At 58.1% G+C, this 23,902-nt stretch overlaps 1 protein-coding gene across 1 annotated transcript; it reads right to left on the reverse strand.

Moving 5' to 3' along the window:
• Positions 1–9,487: 9,487 nt before the first annotated feature.
• Positions 9,488–23,885, reverse strand: CTSH (cathepsin H). Its single transcript, XM_034667782.1, has 12 exons — positions 23,736–23,885; positions 20,087–20,118; positions 19,354–19,459; positions 18,413–18,483; positions 17,710–17,814; positions 15,415–15,501; positions 14,697–14,752; positions 13,497–13,578; positions 12,315–12,383; positions 11,617–11,723; positions 10,574–10,699; positions 9,488–9,874 (listed from the first exon to the last, which is right to left on the reverse strand). Exons 1-12 carry the CDS (start codon positions 23,824–23,826, stop codon positions 9,799–9,801), a joined length of 1,008 nt encoding a protein of 335 aa, XP_034523673.1. The 5' UTR covers positions 23,827–23,885; the 3' UTR covers positions 9,488–9,798.
• Positions 23,886–23,902: the final 17 nt, after the last annotated feature.

The raw sequence follows: 23,902 nt of genomic DNA on the forward strand, positions 1-23,902 counted from the left end.
GCACGCGCCCCATGTGCACACTGCGCGCTCGCTGCTCTGAATCACCTGGAAGTCGGTGCGAATGGGAGTGCGTCTTCAGCAATCTCAGTGCAAGCTTCTGTCCCAGAAAAACTGGCCCGGGACACTACTCTGCCGTCCTCTCTGGGCTGGTGGTGGGGCAGCGGGAGGGCGCGAGGAGGAGCAGCTCACCGTCTGGATTTGGTGTCTGGAATGGGGCCACGGTGGCCTGTGAGACCGGCCAGCTTCACACGTCCAGTGGTCGGAGTCCGGGGGGCGGGTTTGGGCTGGTGTGGAGCAGGGGTAATGAGAGCCGCTCCCTCCCTGCCATCTCCTCTGCCTTACGGAGGGGGGACCCTGGAATCAGGTGGAGCAGGACCCCCCAGGACCCCAGTGCCTCCCATCTCAGGAGCGGCTGGGGCGCTGTTTTCAGCAAGTCCTTCCCAGGCCTTGGAGGGGCGGCCTCTCCTTCCCCCTGCTCTTCCTCCGTGAAGCCGCCCAGCGAGCTGCCACCTGCTCCACCCTCTCATGCCTCCTGACTCACTTCCTCCAGACACAGGCAACTTCCTTCTGAGTTGTCTACACTGTAAGCTGGCAGGAAGACCACGGCTAGGAGGCCTAGTGTGGCCTGAAGCCAAGGCTGTGTGTTGACCCCACAGGCCCTGGGCCTCTCCTGGGACACCAGTGACACAGGACCCAGAGTCCATGAATTCTGACAGTGTGGGTGCCGGTGCTTCCAGAACTTTCCCTGGGGACGCCGCTGCTTGGGTCTTGCTGGGGCTGGGCCGGGAGAGACCCACAAGGGGGGCACAGCCCTCGTGTGCGTCAGGCCAGCGCTGAAAGCTGGATGGTGCTGCTGGCATCGAGAAGCCACTCCGGGGTCCCGGCACCCTCCAGGGAGAGTCTGGGCGGGGGAATCCTCGGAAATGAAACCCAAGTAAAATGGTCTTTGTTAATTATGGCCGGTCTCCATCGTGACACTCGAATGTTGAGAATAATTAGGAGGGGCGCCTGGCTGACTCGGCCTGTGGTATGTGCAACAGTTGGTCTCAGGGCTGTGAGTTTGAGCCCCACAGTGGGTGTAGAGATTACATAAACAATAAAAATTATCTTTTTTAAGAAAAAAAACAGGAATTGAAAATAGGAAAGGAGAAGCAAGAGACTGGGGCGGATGGTTTCAGAAGAAGACGCAACGAGCTTCACAGGGCAGCCCTGAGCAGGGTTGGGCGGCCAGGGCGCGTGTAGGAAGGAGGGGCAGAGCTGCGGCCTATGGGGCTGTGTGGCCTGTGTCACCAGCGTGGGACTTGCGCTTTCACTCCCTCTTGCAGATGATTGCTCCGGCCTTCACCTCCACGAGCGAGGAGCATTGCCCCCTCGTGACCACCCCTGCCCGGCCCTCCAGGAATTCTGGAGCTCGGTCCTCAAAGTCAGACGTGACACTGATCCATTGTGGTGACCACGGGTCTCCCCAGTAACCAGGGCCGGGCCTACACCGGGGTCAGCTGCACCAGGTGTGAGGTCTGCCCCAGGAGCCCTTAGATTGTGAACCGGTGTCAGCCGCCAGGGAGGGCCTCTGCCCTTGCCCTCCGGGGGTCCCCTTCTTTCCACCACGAGCCTGCCTCAGGGCCGCCCAGACCAGCCCGCTGGCCGTCCCTGACCCTGTCCTCTGGCCCCCTGTCGCCCGGGAGGGCACCGAGGGGCAGACTGTGCCCCCCCACCCCTGCCCCTGGCTTCGCAGCACGGCTGCTGGCTGAACTGTGCAGGTGCGTGGGAGGCCGCGCAAGGGCTTCCCAGAATTACATCTGTTCTTTGCAGCCCAGACGTGACGACTGTCACTCAACATTAGATACTTCTTGAAAATACTCGAGACCTCTACCAAGAACTGTAAAGAGAAAATAGAAAGAATCCTTCAGTATGACCCTCCAGGCACCCCTGTACTAGCCAGGGTCCCAGCAAGACAAAGGGAGGAGGCCCAGCCGATGGTGGCAGCTGTGGCCCCGGGGCCTGGTTGGGCACGTTCCAGTGACTCAGAAGGACCTTAAATGTTTTAAGAACTCTGAGGACTGTAAATCCTGCAGAGAGGCCACAGGGCCACAGGGCCGGGAATGGTGTGGGAGCCTGGCTCTGCGCCTATGGATTTTGTGATTTGAGGCATGGTGCTTAACCAATCTGTTCCTCAGTCTCCCCGTCTAAGGATGGTGTCATGACCGCGTCCTGCTCACGGGGGTCTGGTGGTGACACCGGCCGCTGAGTGCGTCAGGGCCCGGAGCTGAGGGAAGCTGCCCAGTTCCTGGAAGGGACGGCCCACCTCGGCCTCGGCGCCTGCCACACGCCGGCTGGTCTGGTGTCCTCAGAGCCCCACGGGGGCGACAGGGAAGGGATCCCTGGTCCTCCCCCACCTCTCCTGCTGCGCCTGGCCCAGGGGGCCCACTGGGACTTGCCTGCAGTGGCGGGCCGCCTCCTTCCCTGTGCCCCATGGTGGCTGTCCCCTGGGGGTCCCCTGGCCTCTGGCCCTGAGCTCCTTTATCAGTCCCTGTGGACAGACAGATGCGGCCTCCTGCCCAAACTCTTGTGTTGACTCAAACCCTGCTGCCTGTTCTTTGCCCGTGACGCTGTTTGGATGCTAAAAACAATTATTAAAAGTTTAAACTCCACGTGGAGTTGGAAACAGTCACTGGATGAAGTGGCTGCTGCTGGTTGTCAGGGAAACCTTGCACTCGGCTTGTTGACGTGGAGTCCTCGCAGGGGCCTTCCCGCTGCTGTTGGGAGGACCCGGGGTTTTCGTCCTGCCTTATTTCTGTCTTCATTTATAAGGCGCGAGGAGCGTGGTCCTCAGGGATAACTGGGATATAGCGTGTTGGTTGAAGCAGTTATTGCTTTGGCCTCTCGGCTCTGGTGGAGTTAACGAAACGTGATCTGGGTTTTAGGGAGGGGTTGGGCTCCCGCCCCGCTGTTGTGGCGGATTTTATCCTGCAGCGGAAACACGGTGGTGTGTGCTGTGCTCTCCATGTTCGAGACTCCCCCAAATTCATCTTGAAACCTGATTCCCGATGTGAGGGTGTTTGGTGGGGGCCTGGGGGGTGCTCGGGGGTGCACTGGGGTCCTTGCCCGACCGAGCTGCCCGCAGGATGCTGAGCAGCGCACGTCTGTGGTATTTGTAACAGTGGCCCCAGCGGGTGAGCAGCCTGTTTATTTGGAAGCTCTTGAGCGAGGCTGTACCATCTTTAAGAAAAAAACAGCTTGACCTTGAAATTACAGGTCGTATGTCAAAGAGGAGGGGAGAGCGAGCTGTTCTCTCCCATCTCGCTGCGTACCGTGCTCTGCACTGGCGGCTTGCAGACACTGTCTCGAGCTGCTGTGACCCCATGGGGAAGGTGTGTTGTTCCCATTTTGGGGGTTCGGAGCGGGACCTGGGTCTGACTCCCAGCACTGTCATATTGTATTATGTAGGCGTTGGGGTCATGCTCTCATCCGCGAAATGGGGGTGACAGCGACCCCTGTGGGGTGGTTGTAAGTGTTGTGGGTCATACGTGTGAAAGCGTGGGGCGGAAGCCGTGGGTCCGTGCTCCTCTGTCTGCCTGCGGTGATCGAGTACACGGCACAGCTGGAATTGGAGCCGGGTGACCTGAGACCCTGCCACGTCCTGCCGTCCTTGTGTTCGGGTGACGGCTGGAGTGAGCGGGCGCCGTGTGCTGTCCTGAATGCCGTCTGTTCCTGGCAGCGGGTGGGGGCGCGAGCTCCGTCTCCAGGCCTTCACCCTCATGTTTCCCTGGCCCAGACCACGCACCCAGGGGCCACCAGGAGCCGGGCTGGTGGCCCCACGTGCGCGTGAACGTGGTGTGTGCGTCAGGGCAGCCACCCAGCGAGCCGGACCTGCCTGCCCCCTTTTCCTGGCAATGTCGTCACTTTAGCACTAAAAATTCCAAGTCTTGGGAACAAGGTCAGTGCAGGCAAACTGGGACGGTTGGTCAGCCTACACCCAAAGCCGGGCAACCTCAACCTAGGCCCCCCACAATGCCCCAGGCGAGAACCTGACAACCCAGAAGGAAGCTGCTTGGAGGTGTGCACGCTTGTCTGTCTGTCTGCCTGTCTCCCTCCCTCTCTCTCTCTCTCACACACACACACAGACACGCACCTGTCTGAGGAGGGGGAGGGACTCCACCCTTTCAGGACTGGGGCCGCCCAAGGGCCTCATCCCTGACCCCAGAAGGGCAGCTTCTGTGCGTGGACACTGCTCTCCGGACGCGGGGGATTCAGAGGAGGGCGATCTCCCTCCCCCCCGGGAGCGGGTGTCCTTGTGCTCGAGCCAGAGTGGCTTTGCAGGTGGCGCCCACTTGTACTGAACGGGAAGTCCCTCTGTTGACGAGTGCAGCTCTTCTCACGGATGCCTGGTGGGCGCACTCACGCTGCTCCCTCTCCCGGGACCACGGGCAGGCCACAGCCTCAGGTCCCCCTCTGCAGACGAGTCCCCCTCACCTATCGGAGCTCAGCGGCCACTAAGAGGAGTCATGTCACAGAAGCCCCAGCCCTGGGCCTTTCCACGTGCTCCTCCCGTGGACTGGAGTGTCCTCTCTGTTCTTCATGGAAGCCCACTCCTCCCTCCTCCCTCAGCTCTAATGTCTTCCCGTCCGCGGAGCCCCCTGGCTTCCTGGCAGTAGAGCCAGCACCTGCGTGTACGGGGGGGCATCCCGTGCAAACCCTCAAACACTCATCCCTGGACTTTTTTTAAAGATACCATTCACATATCTTTTTTTTAAAGGTACCATTTTGCACGTGTATGATGCAATGAATTTCAGTAGAGGCACAAAGTTGTGCCAACATCACCACAGTCTAATTCCAGAACATTTTCAAGACCCCAAAAAAGAAAGCCCAGACCTGTAAGCAGTCACTCCCCCTCCCCCAGCCCCTGGCAGCTACCAGTCTCCTTCCCATTTCTGTGGATTTGCCTGATTTGGACGTTTCACATGGATGGAATTATTCAACACGGGGTCTTTTGTGTTTGGCTCCTTTGGCTGAGCGTGGTGTTTCCCGAATTTACCCTGTTGTAGCAGGGGTCGGTGCTCATTACTCTGGGTAATACCCCGTCCTATGGACAGACCTCATTTCGTTTATGTGGGTATCTGTTTCAGAAGGTGGACATGTGGCTTGTTGCCACAGCTTGGCAGTTATGAACACTGCCGCTCTGCGTGCACACACTTCTGGGGGGTCGTGTTCTCAGTTGTCTTAGAAGTAGAATTGCTGGGTCACAGGTAAGTCTGTTTTTACCTTCTTAAAGAGCTGCCACGCTGGTGTCAGAGTGACTTCCAGCACCGTAGTGTCACCAGCAGCTGTGTGAGGGTCACAAGCCCTGTGCCTCCTCACCAGCTCTCACTGCTGCCCGTCTCTCTGACTGCAGCCGTCCTAGCGCCCACGTGCGTCTCCCCAGCGGCGGGTGGTGGTGGCCATCGTCTCGTGTGCTCGTGGGCCCCTTGCTTATCTTCTTTGGAGGAATGTCCTTTTAAATCTTTTGCCCAGCTTTAAATTGGCTTAGTTGTGTTTTTACTGTTGAGATGCATTTCTCTATCTATTCCAAATACTGGATCTCTATGATCTGCAAATATTTTCTTTCGTTCTGCGGGTTTTCTTTTCACTTTCTTCACAGGGTCCTTTGAAGGACATAAGTTTTTAATTTTAATGAAGCCCAGTTTGTTTTGTGTGGTTGGCTGTCCCTGTCGCTTGTGTGTTTTGTGTCGTATCTAAGAAACTTGCCAAATCCAGCCTCCTGAAGATTTGGCCCTTCTATGAGTTTTATAGTGTTAGCTCCCATATTTAGGTTGGTGATGCGTTTTGAGTTAATTCCTGTAAACCGTGTGAGGCAGGGGGTCCAACTTCATTCCTCTGCATGTGGACGTCCAGCTGTCCCAGGACCATTTGCTTAAAAAAACAAACAAAAAAAAGATTCCTTCCCCATTGAATTGTCTTGGTGTCCTTGTTGAAAATCAACCACGGGCGCCTGGGTGGCACAGCGGTTAAGCGTCTGCCTTCGGCTCAGGGCGTGATCCCGGTGTTATGGGATCGAGCCCCACATCAGGCTCCTCCACTATGAGCCTGCTTCTTGCTGTCCCACTCCCCCTGCTTGTTCCCTCTCTCGCTGGCTGTCTCTATCTCTGTCAAATAAATAAATAAATAAATCTTTAAAAAAAATGCTAAGAACGTAATTAAAAAAAAAAAATCAACCATAAATGGAGGATTCCTTCTGGCCTCTCAATTCCATCCTATTGATCTGTACGTCTGTCCTTATGTCCGTACCACCATCTCTTCACCATCGTAGCTTTGTAGTGAGTTTTGAGTGGGAAGTGTGAGTCCCCCAGCTTTGTTTTTCCTTTCCCAGATTGTTTTGGCTGCTCAGGGTCTCCCGCATTTCCATATGAGTTCTAGGGTCAGCTTGTCTACTTCTGCAAAGAAGCCAGCTGGGATTCTAGGAGGGACTGTGTTTGTAGCCCAGTTTGGGGAGTACTGCCATCTTACAATGTTAATTGTAACCCACAAACATGAGATGTTGTTCCACTTATTTAGATCTTAATTTCTTTTGATAACATTTTACAGTTTCCAGGGTATAAGTCTTACACATCTTTTGTTAAATTCTTCCTAAGTTTTTTATTCTTGCTGATTCTGTTGTAAGTTGTGTTGTCTGTTGCTCGTGTACAGAAATACAGTTGGTTTTGTATGTTTATCTTGTATCCTGCAACACTGCCAAAGTAATTTACTGACACCAACAGTTTTTTTGGGGTGTGTGTGTGTGTTCCTGAGGATTTTCTGCATACAGGATCATGTCATCTGCGAATAGAGGTTGTGTACTCCCCCGTCTCCAGTCTGGTGCTGTGACGTCTCTCTCTTGCCTAACTGCACTGTCTAGAACCTCCCGGACAAGATAGAAGAGAGGCTGAGGACAGACAGCCTTGTCTTATGCCTGACCTTAGGAGGGAAAGCTTTCATCTTTCATTATTAAGTGTGGTGTTAGCTGTGGGGTTTTCGTGGATGCCCCAGTCCGGGTGAGGAAGGTCCCTTCCATTACTAGTTTGTTGAGTGCCTTTGTCATGAAAAGGGTATCAGATTTTTAAAAAATGCTTTTTCTGTCTATAGAGAGGATAACACAGTTTTTGTCCTTTATTGATATGGTGTATTTTATTGATTTCCATATGGTGAGCCAACCATTTATTCCTGGGATGAACCCCACTTTGCTCGTGATATAGAATCCTTTTCATACGTTGCTGGATTTTGTTTGCATTCAGTATCTTGCTGAGGATTTTTGCATCTACAACGATAAAGACCATCGCTCTGGAGTTTTTTCTTGTAATGTCTTGAACTTTCTGACTTTCACTGTTCTTGTCTGTTTGGTTGTTTTTGCTTTTTCCTTTATTGTCTTTATCCCCAGTGTGGGGGCTCCTTGGGGCCAAAGAGGTGTCCCATGAACTCAGACCTCCAGGGCCCGGTGCCAGGCCTGTTATGGAGGGGTGGGTGATGGTGACCCCAACAAATGACAGGCCTTTCCTCCTGTTTCACAGCAGGCGTGCCCATGCAGGACGTCGACAGCATCCTTGCGCCCTCCCCGGTGCCTGGCACAGCCGGGTAGCTGTTCATAGCTGACACTGGCAGGTGTTTGGTCACTGAGTGAAACACTGGGAATTGACCTCTGTGGCCCCTTTTACAGGAGATCCATAATCACCTCTGGGTTCGAGGGCAGCACACAGCCTGTGCTTTTGGGGGCACGTCTGCCCTGAGACCCAGAGGTCGTGGCCACACCCAAGCCCATAGTCTGTAATGAGCGTGGACATTTTGAAATGGCTATTTGATTTCTTGTGGTAATTTGGATTTCTCTGAAACCTCATCCAGAATGTTTTTCAAAAAAATGAATGACTTCATGATTATTAATAGTGTTCTATATTGGTTCATTAATTTTGATAAATACACCATACCAAGACAGCGACAGAGAAAACTGGGTGTGAGATACATGGAAACTCTCTATACTGTCTTCATAATAATTCTGTAAATCTGAAATGCTTACAGAATTTAAAAGTTTATTTTAAAAAGTGTGGGTGGGTGAAGATTTAGGTTAAATTGTTGTTCCAAATAGTTACCCAATTTCCTAGCACCTTTTATTGAGTAGTAAAGGTTAATTTGTCCACCTGCTACTTAGTCCTGAATTCTCATTTTGTGGACCTGGGGTGATTGATCTGTCCGTTCTTAGCTGGGTAACTTTCAAGGGCCGACATCCATTCCCATCACTTACTTATAAAGTCTTCTTAACCATCTTGGCCTTGTTTTCCCTCAAATAGAAAAATATCAAACAACTTTATTGACGTTTTATTTGGAAATGTACCAAACCCGTGTTTGTACTTCGGGCGAGAGTCGACTCGGTGGTGTTGGTCTCCCCCTCAAGAAGATGGCGTGCTGCTCACTTTGTTCAAGCCTTGCTTTTGCTTTTAATAATTTTGTCATTTTCTTGGTACGTAGACGTGTATTTTTCTGATGGTGACTCCTGGCCACTTGTTTTGTTGCTGTCATGGACATGTTTTTCTTCTGGGTTTTGTTGAGTGTGTGTCTTCTGTGTCTGGTAACCAGCTACTCTCTGAGCTGTTTATTCTGAGTTTTTACGTAAACTCTCTTGGATGTTTTTAAGCCACGTTGTCATACCACCTGCAGACATTCATTTGGTCGATTCCCTTACTGAAGTGGCCAGACCTTCCAGATTGATGTTAAGCAGCAGCGCTGGTCTTGGACCTGTTTGTCACGTGTCCACCCTTAATGCCAGTGACCATGGGTCTAGGGCCCTACTGTATTAAGGAAATATGCTTGTGTTTCACAATTCTTTGTCTTGTGGTGGCAGCATCTCATGTTACTGGAATTTTCTAATAGATTAAAACCATACAGTTATTTTCTAGATGAACCTTATCCAAAAACCACATCCCCCCCCCACCAAGCGTTGTCAAGCCTTTAGCTGACCAGGCAGCCCAAACGACATGAGAGCCATCACCTTAAGGGAACTGTGCACTGTAGGGCAAAGAGCAGAGCCCCAGCTCGGCCCGTGGACCCTGCTCCGACGGCCCGGACGCCGCAGGACGTGGCCGCAATCCTGGGGCCGCCTTCTGAACGGACACCCAGAGTTCTCAGGAGAGAGGGGACGAGGGCTGGCGTGTGGGTCTGGAGACCACACAGGCAAGCCCAGGCTTCCAGGCTGATGTCTGGGTCTGAATCCTGACTCTGCCGAGCCTAACAGGTTTCCCCCGGCCCTCCCCGCCCCCCTGCCCGCCGCCGATGGGGCACAACCCACCAAGGTCTCCACTTCAGCCCACTCCTCCTCCTGGGCATCCCTCGGGGTGGGCAGTGACCCCTGTGCCCACACCATCCTCCCAGCCAGCAGCCCCTGGATGCCTCCTTCCTGGGGGGACAGGAGCCTGCAGGACGGACCAGGCCTGTGTCCGGTGAGGTCCCAGCACACACACAGGCTTGGTCTGGGGAGGGGTTCACCGCATGTTTATTGGATAAAGATCACAGAAAAAGCAGTCCTGGGCACTCTCCGCACGTGGGAGGCAGCGCTTGTGGGGAGTAAAGGGCACTGTGGTTAAAAGGAATGTCTGAGGCACACAGCTGCTGCCTCCTTTGCCTTGGAAGACGTGGGTAGGCTTGTTGCTCGGGGGAGGGGGACGGCTCTTCTTCCTCATTTTCCCACGGCCTCCAGGCCCAGCACGGGGCCAGGGCCCCTCTTCCTGCAGGGCAGGACTTGCACCGCCAGTCCCAGCTCGCCGGCCGCGGCGCCCCTGCTCACACCAGGGGGATGGGGTAGGACGCGCACGCCGCCAGGCCACACATGTTCTTCCCGCGCTCGATGAGGAAGTACCTGGGCAGACAGAGCAAGCTGGGGCCTGGCTGGGGCTTCCTCACCACTGCCCTTTCTGGAATGTTCTGTACCGCTCCCCGAGGTCTGACCCCAGGGTTATGTTATTGCCAGGAAACCCCTGACCTGATTCTGAACAACTTTCCCTTCCCTCCCATTGGCTGCCGTATTGTGTCTGCTCCCAGTGTCCCCACAGTTTACCAGGGCTCCTTCTCAGCCCCTGCTAGGCCCTCACTCAGTGACGTACTCATCACCGGGCCCCCTGAGAACACAGGGTCTGACGGCAGACATGACAGAGCCCCGTCAGGGTGTGCAGCTGGGGCTCTCGGTTCCAGCCCCTTGCCCCTGGAAGGGGCTGTGAAGGGTCAGGGGTAAGCTTGCGGCCCAGATGTCTCTCGACCTGCCCTCCCAGCCGCTGGTTCGGTCCTGGCAGGGCTGGCTCTGTGCTGAGCAGGTCTGGTTCCGCCCACAGATCCTACTGGGACAACAGACCCCCATTCCTGACACACAACTGTTCGGATGTGGGGCCCAGGACAGGGTTGCACGGGCGTGTCTTGGGTGTGGGGGTTAAGCCTCAGGCTCCTCTGCTGGGGCCCGGCTGACCAGCCCACGGCCACATATGTGAGGGGGAGGAGACCTCCCAGTCCCCCTGACCCGAGCAATGATGTCCCTCCCCTGGCACGGGACCTGGAAGCTGCTTACCCGTGCATCCCCCACTGGGGACCCCAAGAGTTCTTCACGATCCAGTAGGGTACCCCATTTTGTTCTCCGTACCCGACGGCCAGGACCGCGTGGTTTACTTTATCCGGAGTTTTATGACAGGAAGTGCTGGAAACGGAAAATAAAAAAGGGTTGGAACACAGAGGAAGGAGGAGTGCATCCAGACGGCTCAGCCCCGTCGGACGGAGGTCCTCGAGGCTCTGAAGCGCCGTTTCCCAGCTCAGGCGACTACAGGCACGTAGGCGGGGAATTGGCTCCGTTCCATGGGTGCACGACCGCGTGTCTGGGGAGCTGCGTCTGGCAGGGAGCAGACTGGCGGAGGCCACCGCTGTGGGGCCCCCCGAGGGCTGAGGCGCCCCGAGGAGGGGGTCAGCCCAGTGGGGATGGGGGTCCTTGGGAAGGCCCCTGTGTGGCTGCAACAGGCAGCGGGCCGAATGGGGAGCATGGAGCTGTTTCCCTGGGAAATGGGCTCAGAGAAAGAAGACCCAGATCACCAGGGTCCCCCAGCCCAGCTGACCCTGGACCCTGAGGGGCAGGGGCCGCTGGAGCGGCAGAAAGCGCTCCACGAGGCGGACTCCGGCTCCGCGCGGAGGACGGACTGGTGGGGGCCGCACGAGGACACACGGGTGAGCGTGTGTTTCTGGGCAGCGCAGAGGGGAGGACACATACTGGGTCTGAGGTCTCCACGGGCCGCGGCTTGAGAGGGCAGGACGGGCCTGGGACCTGGGGGCCCGCTCATCGTGCGGGACAGGCGCGTGGCTGGGGGCAAGGGTGAGGCAAGCGCGGCGGGGAAGCCCCCAGCCCTGGATCCTGAGAGCAGCTCCCCCGTCCTCCCGCTCTCACACCTCCCACTCGGACCTGGATTTTCGGAACTGGAGGCGACTGCGGCCTCGCGGTCTGGGTCTGCCCTCCCCTGTCCTCGCCTGGCCAGACAGCCGCAGGGTCAGCTCAGGGTGTGCGGAGGGCCAGCCCTGCCAGCACGGGGACGCCGCCCGGCCCCTGTCCCTGCGGGGACCCCGGCTCGCCTGGAGTAGACGCCTTTCCTGTACATCATGAAGTCGCCGGTGACCTCGAAGGCGAAGCTCACGGGGTTGAACAGGGCCACGGCTTCCACCATCGCCTGCTCGTCGTTCTGCGGACACGGCCTCCGTCACCGCTCTGCCCCCTCCCAAATACGGCCCTTTGCCCCGAGGCAGGAATGGGCACCCGGGGTGCGTGCGTGTCCGGACGGAAGGGGGAGAAGGCTGTGTCGGACCAAACAGCCACCGAGGGTCGGGCTGCCCCCTCCCCACAGCAGGTGCTGGGGTTGTGCGGAACGGCCAGACTCCTTTGGGTTTTTTATTTGGCTTGTGGGTCCTCTTCTGAAACCCTGGCTCCCCCGTGACCTCCCTCCCCTTCGCTGCTCTGGCCTCTGGGCCATCTGTCTTCCCAGGGACACCCCACCGTGCGATAGGTGCTGGTGGACTGGCTCATTCAGTCCCTGACAGACCACACTGGCGCCCGGCCCAGACCCAGGTCAGAGCCCGAGGGCCTGATGCTCGTCCCACACTCTGTCCCTCCCGCCGCCACCGCGCCTGGGATGCCACGATCATCGAGACTTTCTAGTCCCAGCGCTCTGCCGCCAGGGGAGGCTGCCCTGCTGCGCCCACTGGCCATCCGACAGCAGTGGACACTGGGCTCCTTGGGAACACCCTGCCCATCGGAGAGAAAGATCGCTACTCACGATCGTGATGTTGGCCACATCCTTCACGAAAGCGATGGCCTTGCTGGGCTGGAACTTGCAGTCACCATCCTGTTCAGGGGAGCAGAGGGGGTGGAGCGTGGGTCAGGGAGGCGTGGCCCCGGGCGGAGACCTCAGGCCTCCCCTGTGCCGTCCGGTAACGTCTGCGGAGCTAAAGCTCTGAGTGCCCGGGCTGGGCGATGGGGTCACTCAAGAGGGGTCAGAGGCATCCTTGTTCTCAAGGAGCTCACAGGGACGACACGGCCCAGTGCTGGCTTTTGCGGAGGTGGGCTTGCAGGATCCTGGGGGACCTGGGGAGAACAGCAGGTGAGCAGGGGCCTGCCTGGCGGGGGAGGGGAGCGCTCGTCTGTCTCCGTGCACAGACGCTCGCAGAGCCAGGTCACGTGGAGGGGAGAGCAGGCACTCCCGAGACAGGAGAGAAGGTGGGGGCACGATGTGGTGTTCAGGGCTAGCAAGCGGCTGGCCCGGAGCCCAGGGTTTACGAGGGGCCATACAAGGCAGGTGCGTGGTCAGAGTGAGGTCTGGGAGACCCCCTGGCTGTCCTGGGAGAGCTGGACGAAGAAGACAAGGTCATGGACGGACCAAAGGAGCAGGTGTGGGGCTTCCAATGGCTGGCAGGCAGAACTCAAGTGAGGGTCTGGGGTGGTCAGCCCGCCAGTGGCCAGCAGGTTTTGGGGAGGCTGGTGTGGCTCTTCAGTGAGGGGAAATATCAGTGGAGCCATAGGTTTGGGGGGAAAGACGGGGGCCGTGGACGGGCCGGGGTGAGGCGGTGGCAGGCCCGGGGCAGAGAGGATGCAGGTGCTCGAGAGTGCGGTCCGTGCAAGAGTGACCGAGGGGCAGTGCTGATGGGCGGGAAGGGCAGCGGAGGCTGGTGCCCAGTGCACTCAGCGGGAGAGGACCTGGGAGAATGGGAGCCGCAGGTGGGCGGGGGGCGGTGGCAGGGCTGCCAGAGACGGCGGGGAGGCCGCGGGTCTGGTGAGGGCGGTGGGCTCGGGCAAGCCGAGGAGGTGGAGGGATGAACTCGGCAAGTGTAGACGATTCTGGCGGGAGGGACCATGCTGCAGCTCAGGGGGCTGGGGAAGACTGTGCTCCCCGAGGCTGGGGTGGACGGCGCTGGGCAGCCCCGCAGGCCGAGACTGTGAAGCCGCGGCTGTGCAGGATTACCTGGCCCTTGTAGGGGTAGCTGTCTTCACCCATGATGCCCCTGTTGTACCGGATGTACTCGAAGGCCTGGCTGGGGAGGCCCCTGCAAGAAGTACACGCAGAGATGCCCACCTGCACCGGCCCCTGGAAGGGACACCCGCAGGGGCTGGAAGCCTTGACCGGGGCTGCGGCACGAGGGCAGAGCACCTCTCCGGGGTCTGAGAGGGGCTAGCGGAGCCGCCCCACCTGCCTGGCCCCAGGACCGCACTCAACAGACCCGGAGACATGCCTGGAGTCCACGGACGTCCACATGTGCGTCAGGGAGGTCTCAGGGACCCGGGGCCAGGCCCCTCTTCAGGAGAGCAGAAGGGACCCGCCCAGGGCCAGGTATTCGCCATCACCATGCCCACTGAGCCCCCACTGGCAGGCGCTCGGCAAACATGACTGCCGAACCCTCACGTGCACCCTGTGGGGCCGATGCCGTCCTGTCTTGGGGGTCAGAAAGGTTGAACGGCTTGCCTGGGACCACTCATGGCCGTCCAACCACAGCGCCGCACCCCCAGCCCGGCCCTCCCGCTCCAGCCGCCTGGCACCCCTGACCCACGGTGCGCTGTTTCCAGTCAGGGCGTCCCGTACCCAGGGCCCAGCTACACGGCAGGTGCTCACGGAGCCTGTGGTAAATGGGGTCGGCTGCTGCCAGAGCTGGTGGAGCCCGAGGACGTCCCTTCCTAGGACTGGGCCACGGGGGGAAGAAGGGCTGGGTACTAGGGGTGGGCCGGACGCACGCATGTGCCAGGACAGCCCCCATGGACTCCAGACACATGAGCACGTAAGTCCCCGACACCGTTTTAGGAAGGCCCTCTAAAGACACAGCCTTCGGGCACGAACACTTCACCGCTTTTGTACAAGGGTCCCTCACAGCCGGCCAAGCTGGGCTGCTTAGAATGTCCAGCAAGCGGAAAGGCTGGCCAGGCACCTGTGTGTGGCTCTGGCCGCTGGCCTTGGGGGCTGACGAGGCCACGTGCACTGCGGTGAGGGCTGGGGGACACCGTGGAGGGAGGGCGGGGTTCGGGACCACAGCGCTGCCCCGTTCTGGCCAAGGGACCCCAGGCACGTGATGGTGGGCTGGGGCAGCAAGGGGGGGGGTCTGGGGCTAGACTGGACAGAAGCGATCGGTGGGGAAGGAGAGGGGCTCCGGCACCCCCCGGGTCAGGGACGTACCCTTGGCAGCCATGGTTGTTGAAGTCCTGGGCGCAGTCCACCAGCTGCTGCTCTGCCTGCAGGAGCGCACAGACGCGGTGAGTGGGGACTGGGCGCCGAGCCGTCCGTGCGGGCACACACCTGGGCCCATCAGCTCCGGGTCAAGATGCCTAGAGGGCAAGGCCTCAAGGCGGGCCCAGCAGCCGGCACATGGCAGGAGGGGCTCGGCGGCAGCCCCGCCTGTGGGTGAGGGCGTGGGCGGTCTGCTTATCAAGTGCCGCCATCCGTGTGCACGGGGGAGGTTTGCCCTGGTGGCAGGTGGGGGCAGCGGCGGACAGGCCCAGCTGGAGACCCTGCCCGCCTCCCCTCACGGCCCCCACCTGCCCTCATCCCTTGCTCTGGGGTCAGTGGCTGGACACACAGGCCCTGGCCCTTCTCTGGGGGAGGCTGGCAGGGGCAGTCCGGGGGGACACATCTCTCAAGGCCTGGGTGCCAAAACAAGGGCCCGCTGGACCCACCCAGGGACGAGCTCTTGGCTGTCTCCTCAACAAGCCTCACTCCTGTCTAGGAAAATGTGCGTCCAGTTTCACAGGCCGTATGTCCACGAGGCTGGGGTGTCTGATGTCTGGCCGAAACATCATCCCCACCGGAAGCCCTCAAGGAGCCCAAGGGCCCACCCTGTCAGGCCTCGGGGCAAAGCTGTGATCTCAGCAGGTGACCCCAGGGGCAGACTGCTTACCAAAGACAGCAGCTTCCCAGTTTTGATGGCGATGGCAGACTCCAGGGCCCCCGTGGTGGAGAAGGTCCAGCAGCTGCCACAGCCGCCCTAGAGGCCGGGGTCGGGGATCGGTCACGGGGACACCAGGACGCAGGCCCAGGAGAACCCCAGGCTCCCGTCCACGCTGACCCTCGTGGGCTCTGTGGCCAGGGTCCTCATTACAGCTGAGGTGACCTGCCTCACCAGCGCCCGCCAGCGCCCTCCCAGTCCCAGCCCCTCGCGGACCAAGCCCACGGCCCTGTGAGGGGCCCCCATTCCGTGGGCTGCAGGCTTTCCTTCTGCGTCCGAATTTTATGCTGGCTCCTCTTCTGCCCAACGTTTCTCAGAAGGACTCACTCAAGTCTTGTTTCCAGAACCTTCTCTGCCACGGCTCCCCCTCCAACCTCATTCCACGCAGTCCTAGCAATTCTACTAGCAACTCCTCAAACCCTGTGCCAGCCCTGACCTCCATCTGGGCCCAGACACCTGCCTCTGCCAGGCCTGCCCCACCTCGCCTGCCCACCACCTGCCACAGCCACGGGCCACCTCAAGACGTGAGGGTTGGGCGCCCGGTTCCAGCCACGGCTCTGCCACGTGCCAGCTGTGCGAGCCAAGGGGTCACCTCCCGGCTCTCAATCTCTGCTCTGTCATCTGGAAAATGGGGCCGCGCACCTGCCTCCCGGGGCCGTAAGAGGTGCAGATGTGGTCCTGCCGGCTCATCTTCCTCCCGAATCCCTCTCACCACCCACCACCTTCCCTGCCCTCAGGAGGTCAGTCCTCGGCTTGCTGGCCTCCCTCCTGGTCTCTCCATCCCACATCCTTCTGTCAGTATGGGGACAACCCTGCGTGAGCGTCTCTGGCTGGTCAAGGGGCGAGCCTGGCTCAGCTGAAGGCAGCACAGCAGGCTGAGCCTTGGGCGCTGGACTGAGAGCAGAGACCTGCCCCAGAGTCCCGTGTCCCCCGTCCACCTCGACGCCGGGCCAGCCCCTCACCCTCATTTGCTCCTCTGGGAAGTGAGAAGCCCTCGAGGGGCTGCCGAGCTAACGTTAGGTCCTGCCGCTGTGTCTGCATTCGCGTGGCTGGCCACGGCAAGATGCCACCCACGCCTATGGGTGACCCTCTGCCCAGCCCCCGCACCCGGTGCCCCAGTCTTGCCTGACGGCCCGGGAACAGTCTGCACGAGGCCTGGAACATTCCTGATGGGCATCCCTGCCTACCTGCCCCCCAGTGAGCACATTAAGGCTTCCACACTGAAAACCCGCTGCTTTAAATTGTCATGGGATTCTTGGGGCGCCTGGGTGGCTCGGTCGATTATGTGGCAGACTCTGGATTTTGGTTCAGGTCATGATCTCAGGGTTGTGAGATCAATCCCCGCGTTGGGCTCCCTGCTCAGTGGGAATCTGCTTAGGATTCTCTCTCCCTCTCTCTCAAATAAAATCTTAAAAAACTGTCCTGGGATTCTTAGATGGTCTAAAAACTGCGTCTGGGTGGTGGGGGGAGGGAGGCTTTATTCTGCCCCTGATGCCCGGAGGGGAGATCCACTCGGGCTCCTGGGTGCTGGTGTAAACGTCCAGATCTCTCGCGGTTTCCAGGAATCCCAAGCCTGGGAGGATAGGGCGCTGTGCCCCCCCGGCTTGAAGGACAAGGAGAACACGTTTCTTGGGGAGACTTTCAACGAGGAGGCCAGTGTTTCCAGGAGGGTAACTTTCACCTCGCATTTTCTGGAGGTGAGAGGATGGCGTCCTGGAGAAGGCCACTGCACTGACTTCTAGGGGAGGCACATGGTGGGCAGAGAGGGGGCAGCCGGGGGCAGGCTCAGACTGTCCAGAACAGAGCCAGCCACTTGGTCCGCGGCTTTGTGGGTGCAGAATGCGGGACACAGACTGTTCCCCACAGCCAGAGCGCGTCTGAAAGGCTGGCGTCACTGCTCACAGAGCACGTGCCGCCACCCGGAGGGAACCGGCCGGCGGGAGGGGCTGGGCCGGGCCTTGCAGAGTGGGGGGCCTGGTGTCCCATCTCTGAAGAGCACGGAGAATATGACATTTCTGGTGACCCTGAGACCTAGGGCCAGTGGGGAAATCCGGCCTGGGGGTGCAGGTGAGCTGCAGTCCAATAGAGAGGGGCTCCTTCTTCCTCCAGAGCGGACCACGGACCTAGTAACCTCCCAGGGATACACTTGCCACAGTTTGGGGATTATTCTTTTGAGTTTCTCTTCCTGGTGCATTGTCTGCGAATGTGGCTGTTTTGCAGGGAAAGGATGGGGGTGGCCGCCCGTACCTGATTTTTCACCGGTGACACAAACTTTCCTTTCTTCCTCCAGTCCACGAAGGGCGGGTAGGGACCAGTCCCCCGAAGGTAGTTACCTTTGGTGGCTGAGCAATTCTGGAAGGACCAGATACAATTCTTTCAGGGGGAACAAAAATCTTTTTTGATAGAAAAGTGTGCAATTAAAACAGAATCACCAAGACAGCATGAAAAAGACTGTAGCTCTAAGAACCATCGTGCCCCCACTTGCTGGGTCCAAATGCCAGATGACCTGTCCCTCTGGGAGCTCCAACGGGCGGCGGGGGGGCGGTGAGGACCAGGGAGCCAGATTTAACAAATGAGAATACAGTTCACTTAGTTAAGTTTTAGCTTCGTATAAATGAGTAACTGTAGCCTAAGTATGTCCTGTGCGGTATTTACGATGGATTTACCCTGAAAGGCTACGTGTTCTTTATCTGAAATTCAGTTTTGTTTTTGAAATTGTTTCAATTGTGCATCTGTATTTTCTCCGGCAACCCTAAGTTTGGGGCACACGTGGCTGAGGCCAGGGGCATGGACTGAGGAACCGCTGGGAGGCTGCTTTGGCCTGATTCCCCAAGAACCTGGGGCCCCCGGAAGCCGGGAGGGGTGCAGTCTGGAAGCTGAGCAGACTCCGAACTTATTCCAAAGGTCTGAGTGGAAAGAGCCAGATTCGGCTGCGAAGAACGATACCTACCTGAGGCTCCGACCAAAGGTACTTGCGTTTAATTTCAGCGAAGCTCATGTCCGAAAACTGGTTCAGCCCCACTGAAAAAGAGAAGGAAAAACAAAAAAACCCAAAGAAAGAGGCGCTCAGTTAGGCACTCGGGGGAAACAGAAAACCCCAAGAAACCCCGGGTCAGCCTGCGTGCTATTTCCGGCTGCAGCCGCTGGCCCCCATGGGCTTTAAATGTCACATAACTGAATATTCTGAAGTCCACGGTCTCTGGGCTCGGAACACGTCTGGGCTGCACGGCGGGAGCGCGGGTGCAGCGAGCGTGTGGTGGGGACGGGCCCCCAGCGGGGTAGACCCCGCTGGATTGGTGGCGGGTGTCCCGGTGAGGAGTGCAGACACCTGCCCAGGTCTCCACAGCCGCCGGGGGGGGGGAGCATTCTCATCCCCCCGTGACAGCCGGCTAGGACGTCAGACACGGTCACTGACCCCCACGGTCACACAGAGCGCTGGGCAGAAATAAGATTCGAGTGCTGCTTCCCCATCTTAGGCCTGCTGCCCACGTTAGCAGTGTGGCTGATGCTGCCATCATTTCTGAGGCCTCTGTGTAGACGCCGTGTGTGTGTGTGTGTGTGTGTGTGCGCGCGCGCGCGGGCAGAGCCCGTTTCTGAAGGCGGCCTGCCACCCAGCAGTCCCTGGGCACAGCTTGGCATCGGGCTCGGGCCCTCGGCTGGCGGGAGCGCTCGGGGCTTGCACACGGTCTCCTGCAAACTCCGCCACCACCCAGCGGGCCACCAGCTCCAGTGACTCAGAGAGAACCCGAGGTCAGCTCAGCACGGCTTCGGGGCCTGGGCTCGGACCGTCCCTCCACCCTAAGTCCCTGCTGGGCCTTCAGTCATCCCTGCTTTCTTCCCAGCTCCGAGGCGCCGCCCGAGGAGCCTGGAGGAAGGGCAAGCCCACGGTACTTTTAAACGTGTGGTTCCCAGCGTTGTGGGCATTTATCTTCCTCCAGTTGCCGACAAAGGTCCGCAGCCTGTGCTGGTACTCCTCGGAGCTGTATTTCTTTTGGTGCTAAAACAAAACACACCAGAGGTCAGTCACGGACACAAGACGCAGCTCACCAGAAGGAGACAGTGTGTTTTCTAAGAGGAGGGACGGAGGTTTTCCTTCCAGCGCGATTCTGGAGCCAGAGCTGGCAGGCCACTGTCGCGGGTCCGGGCTGTGAAAGGCAGGAAGTTATAGAGCACACGCCCGGCCTCCAGGGACCTGGGGCTAGCCTGAAGCCACGCAGCTGCCCCAAGTCCCGAGGCCCTGCTGACGAGACGGGCCAGATGCAGCCTGTCCGCGGACGCCGTGGCGGGGGCGGGCTCCGGGCTCCGGCAAAAGTCACCCTTTGCAAAAGCACGTGCACTAGTGTGCGCCCATCAGTTCTGCAGTCAGCATGCGACGTCTTTGAATCCGAGATACGGACACGGATCCCAAGGCTGGAGAGGCTGCCAGCCACCGTCGTCACTGGGGACAACTGTTTGGGAGATGTTGACCTAACCGGATCTTTCCCACTTTGGCAGTTCCCCGTCCCGAAAGACCCAGGGGTGTGGGGTGGGAAAATCCTTGCCCACTGTCTCAGAGCCTGCACAGTCGGGCTAGACAACAGGCAGCAGAGGGGCGAAAAGCTTCAGGAAAGAGCGGGGCACTGACCTGTACCATCCAGGACTTAAAGTGAACTTTCTCTGTAAAAAGAAAAAAGAAAGAAAGAAATGAGGCCCGGGCACCGGGCCATGAAGCGGAGCCTTCCCCCAAGCAGGGTGCTGGAGAGCTGATTGGCATTTCGGGAGCCGAGGCGACACTGAAGGCACCAAACATGGTGTCGGCCGGTGCACGGCGCGGAAGGGGTCCCGCAGGGGTGGCGGCAACGAAGCAAACCGCCGACAGTCAGGACAGGGACGCCCCGGGGCGGACGGGGCCCCCCAGTGCCCGCTGTTCACACCACGGCGCCGAGCTTGTGCAGATGCACTGAAACGTGTCTTTAACGACTCACGTCCTGCTCTGTATGACGTATTTCAACACGAAGTTAGTGAAAAAACCGCCACCCCGAGGCTTGGCGTATTCTTTCTTCAAGGGACAGACAACAGGGACCTTGGACGTCGCCGCGTGCGGTGCTCTCTGCCCCAGCAGCGTGAACACAAACCGCTGTGACCGCGTTCTGGAACGACTCGGGTCACAGAAGCAGGCTGGCCAGCTGTTTGTACAAGGACCCTCTGGGTACCTGCCCTTGTATGTGTTTGAGTTATCCAACATTTCATGCTAAATTTAAACGGCCACAGAGGATGTATTCCAGCTTACTGGAAATACCATCATTTTAATTTTTAATTTTTTTTTTAATTTTAAGTAGGCACCGTGGGGCTTGAACTCATGATCCTGAGATTAAGAGTCGCACGTTCTCCTGACTGAGCCGGCCAGGCACCCCCCAAATATTGTCATTTTAAAATAAGACTGCCACATCCTTCTTTTAAAGCGAGCCAAGGGACTCTGCGTACCACCTGACTTGACAGCTGCCGTCAGTCACACGGACACGAGGGAGCCCCGCCATGCTTTCGTGCAGCCCCAAGGACAAAACGTATACCTTGAAATTATTTTTATTTTTTGTGACTCACACACATCTCTGAACGTTATATGAACTTATTCTGAATTAAATACTCATCAACACCCGAACTGATTAAACTATTTCAAATATAATATACATGATGAAAAGTAATTGTCAGACACAAAAAGTAAATTTGTATCATAAACGCATCACTTGGGGTGCTGGGGGGCTCCGTCGGTTGAGTGTCTGACTCTTGGTTTCGGCTCAGGTCCTGATCTCTGGGTCGTGGGATCGAGCCCCATGTCAGACTCCACGCTCAGTGTGGAGTCGGCTTGGGATTCTCTCTCTCCCTCTGCCCCTCCCCTCCATGTTCTCTCTCTAAAATAAATCAATCTTTAAAAAAAGAAATGCATCTCTTAATGAGATCAACAGGACTCTACTAACTAAACCCCCTCGTGGACTTACAGATTCATGGGTGAATGTTTCCTTTTTTTTTTTTAATGGGTCAGCATTAATTCTGGTCTTTTTTTTTTTTAAGATTTTATTTATTTATTAGAGAGAGCGAGAGAGAGCACAAGGGAGCATGCGTGCACTAGCGGGGGTGGGGGGAGAGGCAGGGGCAGAGGAAGCAGCAGACTCCCCACTGAACGGGGAGCCCCACCAGGTGCCCCTGGTCTTTGTTTTTTTATAGGTCACAGGGCTCAGAGATCCTGCTAACTAAGCAGATCCCTAATTACTGATATTGCTTCGGGACGGAAGGCAATCTTTAGAGCAAGGTTTCTCAATTCCTATGCCTCAGTCACATGACGCGCTAAGACCTCATCAGCTGATAACCCAGCGAGGTCCTCTCTTCTTCAATTTCAGTTTCCTTCAAGAATGGACAACAGTTTTGAAGATTTGCTACTGTCTGTCTTTTTTGCTGCCTCTGGTGTGTTTAGAACCACATGTTCAGATTTAGGAGGAAGGACAGGCACGGATCAGTTTTGGCAAAGAGGACGCTATCCCCTCGCTGTGCCCACAGTCACTTGGAATTTCTTTGTGTTTCTCCAGGGACTCCCCCCCACTCCCCAGGCAGGAGATCACACTGCTCAGTATTCTGATTTCCCTTTGTGGGTCACGCATCCATCCTAGGAACCAAGCTATAGCCATTTTCCCTGGGGAAGAAATGCCCGTTTCCCCAGTACAGTCCTGCGAAGGGTTTCAGAGGATCCCCAGTCCTGGTTACGGGGCCCTGCTGCAGCGGATGGCTTCAGAGCAAGACAGACCTCAACCCAGCAGGACTTCAGGCAGGACAGAGTTCAGGACAACTGCCTAGCCTTCACCTCTGGGATATTTCAAAAGCAACAAGCAGGTATGACGAGCCTGGACTATTTCTCATTCACGGGAGGTCAGTGGAAGAATAAGCCAGAGGTGCTCTTGGGGCTGGGCCAGAAGAATCTGCTGGTGAGCCCAGGGCCCCAACCTCAGGCAGACCCATTCCAAATCCACTGCAACTTCTGGAAGAAGTCTGTTTATGTATGCCCTGTCTGGGGGCTGTGTGGGGAGGATGGAGAACAGGGTCAGCAAACCATGGCAAACTGAAAAATATGTTATTTTTATACTTTCAAATGATTGAAAAAAAACGTATAACATTTTGTAAGACCAGAGAATCATCTGCATTCAAATGTCAGCGTCCATACATAGAAGTTTGTGGGAACACAGCCAAGTGCGTTCATGTGTGTACTCTCTCTGGCTGCTCTCAAGGGCAGGAGTGAGGACTTGCTGCACACACGGTATGGCCCACGAAGCCTACAGTATTTACCGTCTGGGCCTTGACAGCCCTGCTCCGGAGTTGGGATGGCTTCAGTGCCAAGGCTCCCCCGCGCAGCCCACACAGCCAGGGTTTCCTTAGGTTGGGGCCGGCCTGGAGCTGCCCCCCTCCGGCCCCCAGGTCTGCAAGACTGGGGGCCCTTCTTGTACAAACGAGTAGAGAGAAGTAAGCAGCTTCTGAGCCTCAGTGACCTTTGTCCTGTTTCTAGGCTGCTTTCTGACAACCCTTCTCTGTGCTCCGGGTGAGTAGGGCAGGTGGTCTTAGAGCTGAGAGCGTGGGGTGGTGGGCTGAGCGTGGGCCGCAGCAGGGAAGGAGGAAGGCCCACAGGGAAGAGCCTCCGGCCTGGGGAGGTTCCTAGACCCCCAGCAGTGGAAGGGGTGCAAGAACAGGGCACAGCCGGACCAGGCACAGCGCCCGTCGCCTAAAGGGGACTCCTGGTGCCCAAACTCACACCGCGGGCACTTGGAGAGAGGCCCTCGGGTTTCAGGGCTTAGAGCACATGTGGTCCTGCAACAGTCCAGCCAACCCATTCTACAGAAGGACTCTCAAGGAGCCCCTGGGGATCCCCAGGGAGCTGCTAGAAAGCCTGGAAAGCCCCTGCTCACCTTGGCAGGGGGCATCAAAATCTTCTAAGTCCCCAGGCTGTGCGTGGATGCGTGGGGGCCGCAGGCTTCTCTGGCATTCCAGGCAGTGGCCTGTGCCAGTGGGACCCTGGACCCCCAGCCCACCGGCTCCTCTGGTCATGCAAGACGGCCTCCGAGACCTCCCCCTGCTCCCGACCCCTTCCGTAACGCAGTTCCCCCCTCCCGGGTCCCCACCCGCGGAGGCCCTGGTCCCGGCGCCGCGGAAGGGCCCTGCCCCACTCCCCCAGCCAGGGGCCCCTCCACCCCCAGCCCTCCGAGGACCGAGCCGGCCCCGCGAGGCCCTGTTCCCGCGGTGCCCCCTCCCCGTACCTAAGGAGCTTGCGTAGAGGTCGGTGGCGCCGCAGGCCGGGGGTCCCAGGAGCCCCGCGGCCGCGCAGAGCAGCGGCAACACGACCCACATCGTGGCGGCTCGGCCCGCGGACTGGCTGCGAGCGCCCCGGAACGAGGCCTAGGCGGCGGCGGGGGCGGGGGCTCCG

This window comes from Ailuropoda melanoleuca, chromosome 9 (assembly GCF_002007445.2).
Source record: "Ailuropoda melanoleuca isolate Jingjing chromosome 9, ASM200744v2, whole genome shotgun sequence".
Taxonomy (NCBI): Eukaryota; Metazoa; Chordata; class Mammalia; order Carnivora; family Ursidae; genus Ailuropoda; species Ailuropoda melanoleuca.

Bases quoted from the DNA above. Each gene is read 5' to 3' on its own strand.
- CTSH (XM_034667782.1), bottom strand. From the start codon at position 23,826: ATGTGGGTCGTGTTGCCGCTGCTCTGCGCGGCCGCGGGGCTCCTGGGA. The intron at 18,484-19,353 runs GTACCGTGGGCT...TCTCTTTTTCAG, and splicing joins TGGGAACCACACGTTTAAAA to TGGGGCTGAACCAGTTTTCG. The intron at 10,700-11,616 runs GCGAGCCGGGGT...TTCCGTTTCCAG, and splicing joins AGGAAAGGCGTCTACTCCAG to CACTTCCTGTCATAAAACTC.